Below are 13,679 nucleotides of genomic sequence, written 5' to 3' on the forward strand. Positions count from 1 at the left end.
GCCACTGAAAATGGAAGTTGAAAAATTCCTTCCTGAATATTGGTAGAGACTACTCTCCTCCTCCCCTTCCCCAAACACACATGGGTTTAAAAATTCATAGTATTTAAGTTAATATTACAATTTTGTTTTTGGAGTTGCTAGGCAACATCAAAAAATAAACATCCCTGCTCTGAGCTCATACCTTCGTTATTCTTCCACTCTTACAGAATTTGTTACACAAGTCTTTCAGGGCTAAATCCTGCTACTGTTTTAGCAGCAACACCATTATTTGGCATGCTGTAAGAGAAACACTTACAGCCTCATACCTTGAAGATTTTTGCAAGGAAGTCTAACGGTTCAATTTATTTCTAGTGTCCAAGCAGCTTTGTCATTTTTTCCATCTCTACTCATTTTTCCCCTTAAATCACCTGTCAAGTGTTTAACAAAAGAACATGCCGGTTTTCATTATTTAATAATTTTAATTATGTCTGGGCAGAAGGCAGGGCACATTTTCCAGAGAACTGCTTTGCTGTGGTCCCCTCAGCATTTCCTTCCATGATGCCAGAACAGAAGAAACTTATTAAAGAAAATGACTGCATATGTAATTACTGGTTAGTAATTATTTCAAAAAGGGAAAACTTAGTTATGCTTACTGGACCAACATCCCTAGTTACTGGTGTACATGAAAGGTAACACCTTTAATATTCACTTTATCACATTATTAATCACAGTCAGTTACTGAAAAAAATATTAGAACAAGTAATAAATAAAAGCACAAGGCAATCCAAAACACTGCATGCCTTTTCCTTCATTCAGCCTCACATCACGCTTATGTTCAGTTTCTATTTTCAAGCTGAAAGTGGAAGCAGACGCACACTGGGATTTGACCTACCATCCCAAGGCCATAAAGGAATCCCAGGTCCTCCTCAGTCTCTTCCAACCCCACCCAGACACTTCAGACTCCTGCTCTATGCACTCCTGCCTGTTTTTCCACCAATCTCCAAGTCCTCTCCAACTCAAGCAGCTGCATAAGCACAGTAGTCTTTCCTCCACTTCTGAAATTTTGATGTCCACCTCTTCCCACCTTCTACTGAATGCCTTCTGTAGGTGGAGCTACAGGGCCACCTACATGAAACAACATACAGTCCATTATAAAAACCTGTTCCCCAAAGCCAAACCATTTATTTAGTTTTATTTCCTCAACTACATAATAGTAGATTATTTGCATATATCACTACACTTTGGCACCAACCTGATTCCTTCAACGTCCTCTTAAGCTCCATCATCATGTCTGCTTTGCCATGAATGCACCTCAGATGGTATATGAGGTGGGGAGAGGATCAAACAATGCATTCACATCACTTTCACATGTGTAAGCCACAACATCCACTTTAGAAACAACATACATATTCATAAACAAGCACAGTTTGTGATCCACTACACCTCTCCAGAGGGATAATGATAGCGAGAACATACCTCAGTGAGCTACACTGTGAAGCATCAGAGGAAGAGCTTCTTTTCCTTTCAATGCTGAGGTCTGTCTACTACTCTGCAATTATATCTGCACCTATTATGTAGACATTGCACATGGTAAAAAGCTGGGTTTGGTAGCTGCCATTTCTATGGCAACACACAAAATACTGAATTCTTTGGGAGCATTTAGTTAAAAATCCGTATTCCTCAGTGTATTTATTCTTTAAGAATAATTTAACCTTCACAGCTGAGATAAAAAAGGAAGTCCAAATCAAATTGTCAAGGAACTTGCAGACTACAGAAATAGTGTAACTATGAACTTTATGGAGGCTTGGTTTTCTTGCAATTTGCAATCTCCATATTACCAGTGACTGTGATCTAGAACCAGACGTTCTGGATCTGATTATGTTAAATTCAAACTTTTAGGGGCAGGGAATGCATTTTCCTGAACATGTCCATTTCTCATGCATAGAAAACACAATAAAACCAATGGAGAAGTGCATGAAGTCCCAGGCCATGTGTGCAGCTGCATGTAGTCCAAATGTTGGCCATCTATCCAAGTTCAGAGGCATGTACTCATACTCAGTATCAAATCAAGCAACAGATGCAAATGTTTTTGCTAAATGATTATTTTCTGCCTGTCATGTAGTGTATGAGAGTGGTGGCAGTTAGAAGTTAACAAAATTCACAACAAAAGGGAATATGTTTTATTTTTAACCCATGAAAATATAAATCAATCTTTTCTTTGGGTGGATTATTGCTGCTACTACATGGGAAGCTTAAACCAGAGACTTTTACAAATCATCTTATTTACAAATAATGTGAAATGAACTAGACAGGTAGATGTACAGTAATCTGCTTACATTTTCTGCCTGACAGTAGCTAGCCATCTCTCCCTATAAACACAATGAACAAAAAACAAGCACCATTTCACCTCCATTAAATACAGCAAAACCACACTGAAGTCAAGTTTAAGTAGGCACCGACACTGTTTGTATGTAAGTATATCCTCACGACTTCTGAGCACAGAAAACATTATCTTCATTTTGCTGAGGAAAGAACATCAGGAAATTCTGACTCTACAAAAATCAATGGAAATTTTAGCACTGAAGGCAGGAGGAAATCACCCAGCAAAAGTAACTACCAGAATTTCAAATGTATTTAGAAATCTATTATGGCATTAAATGCAGTCAGAAAGCACTGACCAAGCGCATCAGAGTACATAAAGTATGGTGCTTTATAAAGCTATAAAAAGAGTTCCCCAAGACACTCTTCTCCATATTCTGCCATCATTTTACATTAATACATAGTTGAAATTTCAGGCACTGGGAATCATCCTCCTCTGCAAAGCCGACAGCAATTTAAAGACAACAAGGTCATATCAAAGATGTACAAGTGTTCAGGAAGGAGCAAGAACAGAGAAGCAGTACTCTGAACTTCATTTACACATAGTGCACAAGAAATAACACATTTGAAGGAGAAGGACCAAAAGGGTGGAGGTTTAACCCCTTCAGTCCAGGGTCCTTTGCCACACAATGTTGAAAACAGTGTTGAAAATATTTTCCTGTAATTTGGTGGGATTAATAAACTAGCAGATGCATTGATATTGTCACTGAAGAATAAATTCCATTTCTGTATTATATACTCCATAATGTGTGGTAATACTTTCAAGTCCTTCATACACCTCTAGACGTGGATCTAGAGGTCTAGGTACAACATGCCTGCATACCACATGGGATGAAACTGAGGACTTAAAATGGAGAATGCTGGTCTTACAGTTTTGCTCACCGAATCCAATGAAAAACAGACACTTTAACATAAAGCATAAGCCATTTAAATAGGGACTGAGGAGAATACAGCTGAGCAAGTGCTGTGTTATTCAGTCCAGCTGGTAGGAGCAGGAAATGATACAGGAGGTACAAAGTTTCATTTCTGCTGGGATCTGTAGTATTCATTTCTGACTGAAGAGGACAAGGCTAGAAAGAAGTCTTGGACAGAAAGTTGGTGTCCAAGAATAGAGAGATTAATTATATTGCTGTAAATCCTACTGACATCAAGGCAAATACATAGGGAGGAATATTATGAAAATTGGTGTCCAAGAATAGAGAGATTAATTATACTGTTGTAAATCCTACAGACATCAAGGCAAATATATAGGGAGGAAGTCATGATCCCAACCATCTGTTTACAGATAAAGAAAAAAGGTTTTTCAGCCCCTTCAAATTTTGAGAAAAACAAGACAGAGCTTGGGGGGGAAAAAAAAAAAAAGCCAACCCAGAAAACCTCACTGAGCAATCCCAATTATAAAAATGTGAATCTGTATCTCTATGTTCAAACCTTTAAGTGTGTAGTATGAAATAAAACCACTCTCCCACAGTACTGTGAAATGCAAGAGATAATGGTATATCAACAGCACAGAATGATTAAGTTGCGTTTTAGGGTATAAATCCCCATAACATCAGCACATCTGTGCTTATGATTACCAACACTAAGAAATGCTGCAGAGAAAGGTAGTGGAGTGCATCTCCAACACAAGAACAAGGTTGGACGTATTCATTTACCCTAAAACTTCTCCAGGGCATAGGTAATTGCTCTTCATTTTATTAATTATTCAAAAAGGTATTACTGCTTTAATTCGCTTGCTGTGCACGCAAGGCAGTAAGTTTGTTTTGTAATGAAAAATCTCATTTGGAACGGTATAAAATAGATGCAGCAGATTGTCTTATTTTGATGTCAGCCTGCTTTTTCTGGCTGTGTGTTTCATCAGTGTCAATGGAGCCACCCTCAGCCTTAAGTAGACTATGCTGCTTCTCCCCCTTCTCTCCCCAGTTCTCTCTCAAGGACAGAAATTGTGGTCATGAAAATACAGATTGTTTGTGGTAAATATCTTAAAAAGCCATTAATTATTTTTGGCTGCCATAATATGCAAATATGCCTAATTTCTGTAGAAATTATGAAAATCTCTGTACTTCCAATCAGATGCCACAGGGTTTATATTAGTCCACCATGAGCTCAGCAACTTGTATGAGATTCTAAGGATTTAAACATATTTGTAGCATTTCTGTCCCTTCTGTACTCCATCCTCTAAAAGTGAAAAGTATTTCTGCTTTCTAGAGCAGAAATTATACTTCATGCAGTAATGATGACAACCACATGGATTCTAAACAAAAACAATGGCTTGCATGAACAAGTGCCTACTGTACTGCTAATAGGCTAGAGAGAAGTGCTGCATTATTGCCTGGCAATACAGTCATAGTTTTCCATCTCTGGCATTTACTCAATTTTCAGATACAAGTGTGAAAATTTAAGCCACTGAAAATCTATTAAGGAGAGACCGCAACATAACTAGCACTGAAAAAAGCAGCTCATGAAATGAAAGGCAAAATCAGAATAATGAGGTTAGAGGTCCTATCCTGGCAAGACACAGACCCGGCAGTGCAAATGGGTTACAACAACTTATTTGCCACTTAAGGATTTCTCCAGCATGGAGCCATCCCAGTCATCATCCATCCTCCTCCCTCCGCAGTTCAAGAACAACAGGGATGGGGAATGACAGAGTACCACCATGTTCATGCTACATATGGCTAGTTTGATAGCCCTTAGGGCACTAATGTAGCCCACACAAGATAGAGTGGTTGTTCTACTTATTAAATTAGGCTACTCTAATTTAAATTGGTTGGGATGTGGCCAAAGTTCTGCTAGAACTGGCAAGCTGCAGTCAGGGCTTAAATGCATCTTTGTTCAATATCTTTGGTTGCATGGAAAGATGCTTACTTCAGCTGAAGTGGGAGTGGGAGCCTAAACATAACACCTTCAATACCTTCCTCTCCATGGCTTTGTGAAGCTAAGTGGCCTGACAAAGACACATTTTGTTTAGTGGTCCTCATGCCTTCCACTCCTAATAACACAAGTGCTCCAGCAGTTTATCATAAAGAAAACAAGGCTGGACTTGTCTGAAGATTGGGAGCCTCAAGCCTGGAACATTAATTAACTAACCCAAATTGATCTATACTAATATATACTGCATGCAACAGGGTAATTAGCTCTTTATATACAAAAGTAAAAACCATATTCCATACTAAGAGAGAGCTTTTGTGGCTCCACTGCAGGGGCATGGATATTTGGCAGTAAGTGAGAAAGCTCCATAACCAATTTGCAAACAGTGAGTAACTAGCAGTGAGGTGGGCTGCAGCTATGACACAGACGACAGGAAGGATTGGGGATGGACTGCTTCTTGTGGAGAAAGTAAACATGAGTCAGTCTCTCCCATCTTTTTTTGAACCACGAAAAACAAAACAGTTTCTTGAATCACAAATCAAAATCAGTCTCAGGAAGAATGTAGTGAAACTTACTGCCAGGGCACCACAAGAAAAGTGCCACTTCCACAGTTAAGGGAAACCCTGAATCCATTTATTGCACTCTTTTTCTAATACTCAATTTTATATCATGTTCAAATTTATTCTTCATTAAATCCTACTGCTTTACTCTTTAATACAGCCAACTTCTGACAAAAAGATTTATAGGCATGCTGTTTGAAAACACATCACCTTTTTCAGCAAACAGAGGCAGGAAGGAAGCAAAAATGTTATTTCCCCCTTCACCACTCTCTCCCTTCCTCCAACATGCTGGTTTCATGCTCATTGCTCTACTTCTGGATGTGATCATTATCTGGCTCAAAACATGCCTTGCAGGGACAAAACTTCACCAATTGTCTGTACAGATCCACATTTCTGGATCCTTTTTCTTCCTCTCTTCCTCACACCTTTTCTTCTCTACCTTTCTCACCTTCAGTTCTGCTTTTTTCACTTCTTTTTCTTAACAACCAACTGGTACATTCAGAAGGCACAGTGCAATAACTGAAGGGGAATCACTAGGACAAGACTTACATACCCCTTAATCCTTTACACTTTGAAGGTGTAAAGGCCAGCATATTATACCAGCTAGCAATGAAAAAAAAAAAACAACACAACAAAACCAGAGAGCCTAAACCACATATTTCTGGAAAAAATCCTGTTCACAATAGGAAATATTACCCTGCAATATAAAAATCTGAGTACATTTTACAGCACATATTGATTAGTCATTCTGTCCTTCGAAAATATTCCAACAATTTTGCCTGCTCCTTTTTCTTCCTTTTTTTTTTTTTTTAAATCATTTACGTGTACTTTCCTTCTTGATAGTATTAGTCAATCTCAAAGTGATTTACAAAAGAAGTCAGTATTATGTTTCCTATCTGACAGGCAGGAAACTGAGCTAGAGACAAGAGACAGACCAAAGGTCAGATAGCTGGCTGCTGGCAAAGATAAGGCTAGTTTCCATTTCTCCAGACTTCCAATACAATGCCATAGTGAATATGTCTCTCTGCTTCTCAGTCTGTGGGTGAAATCAAGTTTTCTCAAGATAGTTTTTACATAAAATATTTAATATTTGCAAAATGTTATATTTACAAAAAAATGTGTGGCACACAATGCTACTCAATTATATTTGCATATATACTATATGTTACTTGATCAATAAAACTCAAGTCTTCTCTCCTTTTAGACAGAAAACAGATTTCTGTACAGTCCAGTGAAAACTTTACTATATGAACATGATAAATGCAGTAAGACATTAGTTTCAGACAAATGAAGCCATCTAGGGAATTATAATGAGATGTTACCTACCAAATTTTTGGTCAAACCTCCACGCTGGAACGTGTGCATTGTGCTTCAAGTTGCTGTTTGTTGGCAGAGGCACTGTTACATAGATGGGGCCATTCACGGGGATTGGAGTCCCATCGCTGTTGAGGAGATGAACACTGACTGCAGTGACAGGGGTGAGGTCATACCTAGTGCTGTTTCCTACCAAGAGAATGAATTAACATTGTGACTACAGAATTTCCCATAATTTAAGATACACCCATGTGGTTCAACACGGCAGTACTGCACCAACCTATTTCTCGATAGGTAGCAGTAATCCTCCCTGCCTTACAAAATTCACAAAAAGAAAGACGTATATGCTTCTGTATTTTTCACTTAATTTTGGGAAATTTTGAAGACAAGAAAACTACAGTGAAAAAATCTCCTGCATATACTTTTTAATCTTAATGAATCTTAAAAAAAATATGTACAAGTACCACAGCCATGATCACAGCAAAAAAAAAATGCAATCTCACAAGCCTTTAGTATAGTCTCACATGCCCATATTATAACAAACACCCAAACATGCAATGACACTGCAAGGATGATCGGTCGTATGTTCAAGAATGCCAGGATGTATTTCCTTTGGCCTCTCACTGAAATAAACCATGTTAAATGGATAATTAGAATACACTGTTATCTTCTTATCTATGTAAGATAATAATTATTCTGAACGTTTAAACTGCATGCCAATGAATGTTACTTCATAACAACATGATTTAAAAAAGCATTATAACCCTTCAACCATTTAACCAAATGAATCAGTGCCAGGGAAAAATATCACAGATATATATATATGTATTCAGGGGAAAAAGGTTTAAAACCAAGGAGATCTGGCAATAGTGGTAGTAGTTTAATTTGAAAGAGATGGAGGTTCCAGTTTTGCAAGGGGCTTGAGCCACCCAGGTTCACACTGTTGCTGGGAGCAGCAGCCCCGCCGCCTGCTTTGTGCTGGCTCCAGGGCTTGTGCAGCTGCTCTCCCCACCGTGGGGCTAATCTGAGAGAAGCAGCAGGGGTGCCTGGTGGGCAGAGACTGGGATGCTGCCCTTCCTACTACCCTGCTGCCTTGTATCTGCATAAACTGCCTGTAAAAGCAGATTCAGACCCAACAGTGGTACGGCACCTGAAACACTAAGGCACACAAGGGGTCTTCCAGAATATGAAGTATCTCAGCAACAGTGTTCATTAGGATAAGTACTAATATGGGAATGGTGGGAAAATATTAGCCTTTATGATTTCTCTTAACAGTGAGTAAGTCTCAAGGAATGGCCTTTATAAAATTCGATGTCTCTGAGTAACAGCTCACCAAAGTGAAGACTTCACCAGGAAAGCGTGGGGCAGAGAAGAAGTGGCAAAGGGAAGGTAAAAAAGAGACAAAACTCAGAATTTTAAGTTGTTTGGATTTTGCAATAGGTTCCAAACCAAAGACCTAGAAAATAACCAGAAGTAACTTTGCATGTGACTTATATACTATAGCATCTACTCGGATGCATATTTTCCCCAGATTTCAAGGCGAGTGTTGCTGTTGCACAGCTGACGGGCAAGGGGCATACACGCCGCTTTGATCTACCATGAACAGAGGGGCAGAAGCGTATCTTCCAGAGGGATTAGAGTGCTGGGAAAACAGGCACTCTGAAGATGGCCATATAAGAAAGCAACAGAGCTAACTGAGACAAAAAACAGAAAATAAGGTTTGGAAACTCAGCTAGGGTGTAGAGGAAGGTTGCCAGCCTATCCAAGCATTTGTATATTATAGGCTCCAATGGTGCACAATATCATCCCCTTACAGCCTTAGAATATAAACCAGAGAGACAGAGGAGGAAATTGGTGGGGAAAAAAGTTGTTCCTTTATTCCCGATTGTTCAATCCACTCCCTCTGCCATGCACTTGTAACTTCTGTCAGATTGATGCTTGTCCCCACGTCACTGGACTTGGGCCACTACTTTTCTGTTTCTCAGGCTGGTGTCAGAGAAATAAATTCCTGTTGCTAAGTATCATAACCTCACCATGTTCTGGTATATACAAATTCCTCACGACAAAAGGTGTAACTTCAGATTTTAGAAACATTTCGATTAATATCTAAGATTAAATAATGTTTTATATTTTACTTATTTTTAGATATTTGAAGTGTTGATTTTTTTTTTCATTACTGTCTTGATAAAGCGTATCTGCCTAATATCTGTAAAAATGAGGTTTTAGCCCCAGAAAAATAAGCATTCTGATGGTGAAACACTGTTTGCATCTTTTTTATTTAAGATGCACTGATATTCTGCTCAGTACTGGGCTGAACAAGTTATATTAGAAGATAAAGAAATTCCTGAAATCCACTGACCTCTAGCAAGAATAAATGATCCTTCAGTTTGCTACCTTGCACAGTATGTAAATGCTCATTAAAAAGATATATTTTTACCTTTTCTGTTGTGAATGTAAATTAATATCAATGATTATGAATCTCTCACATGCTATAAAACTGATAAGCACACACACAGATTAAATGGGAATGGACTTCAATAAATGACAGCTTTCATTTATTTCTTGTCATTTTTGACATCTGGTGACCTGTAAAGAGCTCTAAAAATAATCAGAGGAAAATCCACTGTGACTTAGACTTGACTCTTTATAAACAAACAAACAGCCTACAAAACCAGCAGGAGTAACGGTTATTAGCCAGCTTGGCCCATTACCGCAGATGATTGAAAGTTTTTTTTGGTTTGGTTAAAAGGACAAGATTTTGTGAAACCATCCGACTGCTCTCCAATTGGTGATTAATACAAACAATAAGCTAACACTATACAGGCTTGTCAATACTTGCAGCTAAATTCTTTGAATTTTTATGCTTGGAACATGCTGATTCATGCAATGAATTTTCACTGCTCCATGTTACTACTTCAATACATGGCTGAGATTTTGTGAAAACTGTTGAACTCATAGAGAATAGGTTTTAGTTAAAACAACTGTAAAGTCACTCTTGATTAATACTAGCCAGAGAACTGAGCTGATTGAAACAAATGGGAGGACCTCTCCAAAACCCTACAGACATGTAAATAAACTGTGAAACAACAGAGGAGTAATTCAGGGGGAAGAGAGGTAGGAGAAAGTGGAGAAGAGGCAGTGTTCAGGAACACTGAAAAATTTCCCATGTAAATTAATGTTAAGTTTTTTTAGAATTCTCAAATTTGTACATATTTTTATTTTTCTCTGGAGAACAGAAATATGAAAAAATCCCCAGGAGGTGGTGATCTCATTTTTTATTCCTTTAGAATTTTTTCAGGTTAAATCCTCACCGAGTTGCTTGGAGATGAAGAAAAGGAAGTCAATCCAAGTTTAGGATTTTAAAGTTTCATGTTTCAACAGCAGGAGAAACTTCTAAAAATAGAGGATATTCCACCTAAACTATAGTGCACATACAAATATACTGTATATATTGTATAATACATTGTATATATACAGATACATTGTATTTGTAGTCTGTATTATATTATACTGAATATTACAGTATTCAGAAAACAAGGCTCTTCTCAGCCTCTTAAACCCCATTTCTTTGCTAGTCATTTTGGTCTTTTGTGACATACTTTTACTTGAAGGCTAATAAAAGTCAAACCCAGGGCCTCCATGCTCAAGTAGAAAATTTCCTGTCATGCAAGCATACAGAAGACTAAAAAATCAACAGTGCATTCATCTGTTTTGTAGGAGGTCAGGAGATAAAACAGGAGAAAGATGATGTCCTGGCTGCACAGTTCCCATGAGAAGTGATCATCTGAAATCTTGGCAAGACCTGTTTTCACTAAATAAATGCAAGGGTGGAAAGTTGAGTTGCAGAGTCCTAAGAAAAGATTTGGGAGAGAAGAATCCCACACACATTGTCAACAGTTTGTTCAGTGGGTTTAGAGATAAAAAGAAAGGAGGTGAGGAAGTAGACAGATGAGTAAGATCAAGTGCATTCCTTCATTTTAAAAAAGATAAAGAGATACTTGATCATGTCTGAGTATAAAGAGTCAGAGCAAACTGAAGGTTGAAGATGAAAATAGGGAAATGACAGAGATATAGAATGAGATAGGATGAGATGGAGCAGACAGAAGGATTGGAGTAATGTAGCAGACACGTTTCCAATTGTAATAGAAAAGGAGATATTCAGATTTGTACAAAGGGAAGGGGAAGTTTATTTTGCCTTTTTTTTTTTTTTTTTTAAGGGAAAAGCTAGCAAGATCTGTACACACAGTTTACACACATGACTTAGCATTCAAAGTCACCTAGATCAACACATCACAAGCAAATGCATCCTGAGAAACAGCACAGAGGGACCTCAAGGAGTTATTTAGCTTGCTTCAAAGCAGGCTTAGCTATGCCTATGCCACCCTCACAGGTGATTATCTAACTCTGTTCAACACCCTCAAGCAACTGATTCCACAGTTTGAACTACCCTTACCATAAAAAGGTTTTCCTAATCACTAGTCTGAATCTCTCTTGCTGCACTGCAAGTCTACTTCTCGCTTTCTAACCCAATACGTATACAAAGAAAACATTATTCTCTTTTTCACACCAGCATTTTAAGAATTTGAAGGCTTCTATGCCAAATTCTTCTATTTTTTTCTAGCCTACACAACACCAATTATTTCAAGCAAGACTAAATGAAAAGTAGAAGAGTAACAGGCAGTTGAAGTCATAAAAATGTATTACAGCTTCGAATTTAACAAAGGTTTTGTTTCTACTATGAAATTTCTTTGCTTTCCCTCTGATGCTAGATGAATTTGCACATTTTTGGCTGAAGCTGGATTCAAAAGTATTAACAAAGCCATTGAAACAACCCTTAGCTGAAACAAGAGTATTAAATTCTTGATATATAGCCATTTTATTTATTTTTAGAAAAAAATTGGACAAGAATTCTACTGCATCCTCAAGTTAAATTCTGTTTTGTCTCTTCATGTTAATCTCCCTTCTTGTATGTGCATGTATGACACATTTAGCTCTAAACTACTAGTGTAAAAAACTTTTCTGATCTCACAAAGCCAAGAAATCTTCATCTTTGCTATTCAGTGGTCCCATTTAAGGGATAGCAGACCTTGTTCTCTTGCTTATTGGAGCAGCATTTTGGTAGGGCAGTTGAACCCATCACATCACCCAAATTTTAAAGAATTTGCTAGAATGGGGAATGTAAAAAATTACATGGTCAAAAGTTGATCCCTGGACCAATATGAAATCAGAGCAAAACTGAAGTAGTGGGTTACCTGTTCCATTTCCATCTAATCCCTGCAAATAAGGAAAACTGTCCACTTCCCAGGGTGAACTGGCTGCAGTCAGATATGCTGTCAAATCACTGTAGCTAGTGTTCTCTGGTAATTTCACAGATCTTCTCTGAAAGTGAACTTGTGGTTGAGTACGTGCACCTAAAAAAATTAAAAGTGACTTTATAACCAAGGTGGGCAGAATATTTAGGTGTTCATATTTATGGAACCACATTTACTTTTTTTTTTTTTTTAATTATAAATTACAATAGCTTGAGAAAGACAGAGACATTAGAAGGGTATTATGAAAGAGGAGGAAAACCAGTATTTTTACATTTATTTTGCAGTTGCCATTATTTTTACCAAGTATTAAAGAGCAAAATTGTGAAGGTACCTAATGTCAGAAGCTTTTCTGACTATGTTGTTTCCCTGGATCACCTCCAATTACATAGCATGCTTCTTTTAATTAATATAATTTAAACTAAGACTGAGCCCAGTGGTAGGGCATGTGAAAGCTTAGAAAAGCATCCAGGTCACCATATTTGTTTAAATTGTGTTTCTCTTAGATAGCAAGATAAATGTAGTTTATACTCTTTAAAGTGATTTTGTAAAAGACAAATCTACCTGTAGTCCAAATTAACTTGTATGATTTCTGTATTTAATTTTTACAAAGCTTTGGCCACATTAACTATCTCCAGTACTGAGATAGTCACTTTTTATTTAAATCACTGGATAAAAAGATTCACTCGACAAAGCTTGGGTGAAAAGAGTTTCCATGTTTTTCCACGCAAAGAACACATCTAACCAGAACCAGATTACTTGGCATGTAAGATTTCTCTCTTTTCCTCTGTCTTGTAGAGTTTTAGTGTTTTTCTCAAGATCACTAGGTGTTAATTGAAGGGTCTTTGCTGCAACATGATTTAAGACTGTTTCATATACTATGGCATTTCATGTCTCATTTAAATCCCAGTTTATAAAAGTCAATAGTCTTTTTCAGTGGATGCTCACCATTAATACTGTTTAGCAACACACAGCAAGACTCCATCTGCAAGTTTGTGTGTGCAACATGCAAATTAATTTTTAAATCAAAAGCTATTGTATTCTCCAGAGCTCATTTTGAATACTCACAGAACACTCCCCACACAGCACAAAATCAAGAGGCAAGCAGTGTTTTTTCTTAATTCACATTTGACTACGGGGTTTAAAGATGTCAACTCAAACCAATTTTGTTTCTTTTCCCCTATTAGTCTCTGGCAGACCTTTTAGGTTACATGTAACTTCACTGCAAGAAAGATGAAAGAGATTTAGTCACAACTCCTAAGCTTTG

At 37.6% G+C, this 13,679-nt stretch overlaps 1 protein-coding gene across 4 annotated transcripts in view; it reads right to left on the bottom strand.

Moving 5' to 3' along the window:
• The window catches only part of FAM171A1 (family with sequence similarity 171 member A1), a 93,326-nt gene that overhangs the window by 12,765 nt on the left and 66,882 nt on the right, over nucleotides 1-13,679 (bottom strand). For all 4 annotated transcript variants that reach the window (XM_042802120.1, XM_042802121.1, XM_042802119.1 and 1 more), the window contains 2 exons: nucleotides 12,356-12,514; nucleotides 7,116-7,292 (listed from right to left, as the gene is read on the bottom strand). In XM_042802120.1, coding sequence (XP_042658054.1) covers nucleotides 7,116-7,292; nucleotides 12,356-12,514 — 336 coding nt within the window. The remainder of the gene's footprint in view (nucleotides 1-7,115; nucleotides 7,293-12,355; nucleotides 12,515-13,679) is intronic.

This window comes from Tyto alba, unplaced genomic scaffold (assembly GCF_018691265.1).
Source record: "Tyto alba isolate M040663 unplaced genomic scaffold, T.alba_DEE_v4.0 Super-Scaffold_38, whole genome shotgun sequence".
NCBI lineage: Eukaryota > Metazoa > Chordata > Aves > Strigiformes > Tytonidae > Tyto > Tyto alba.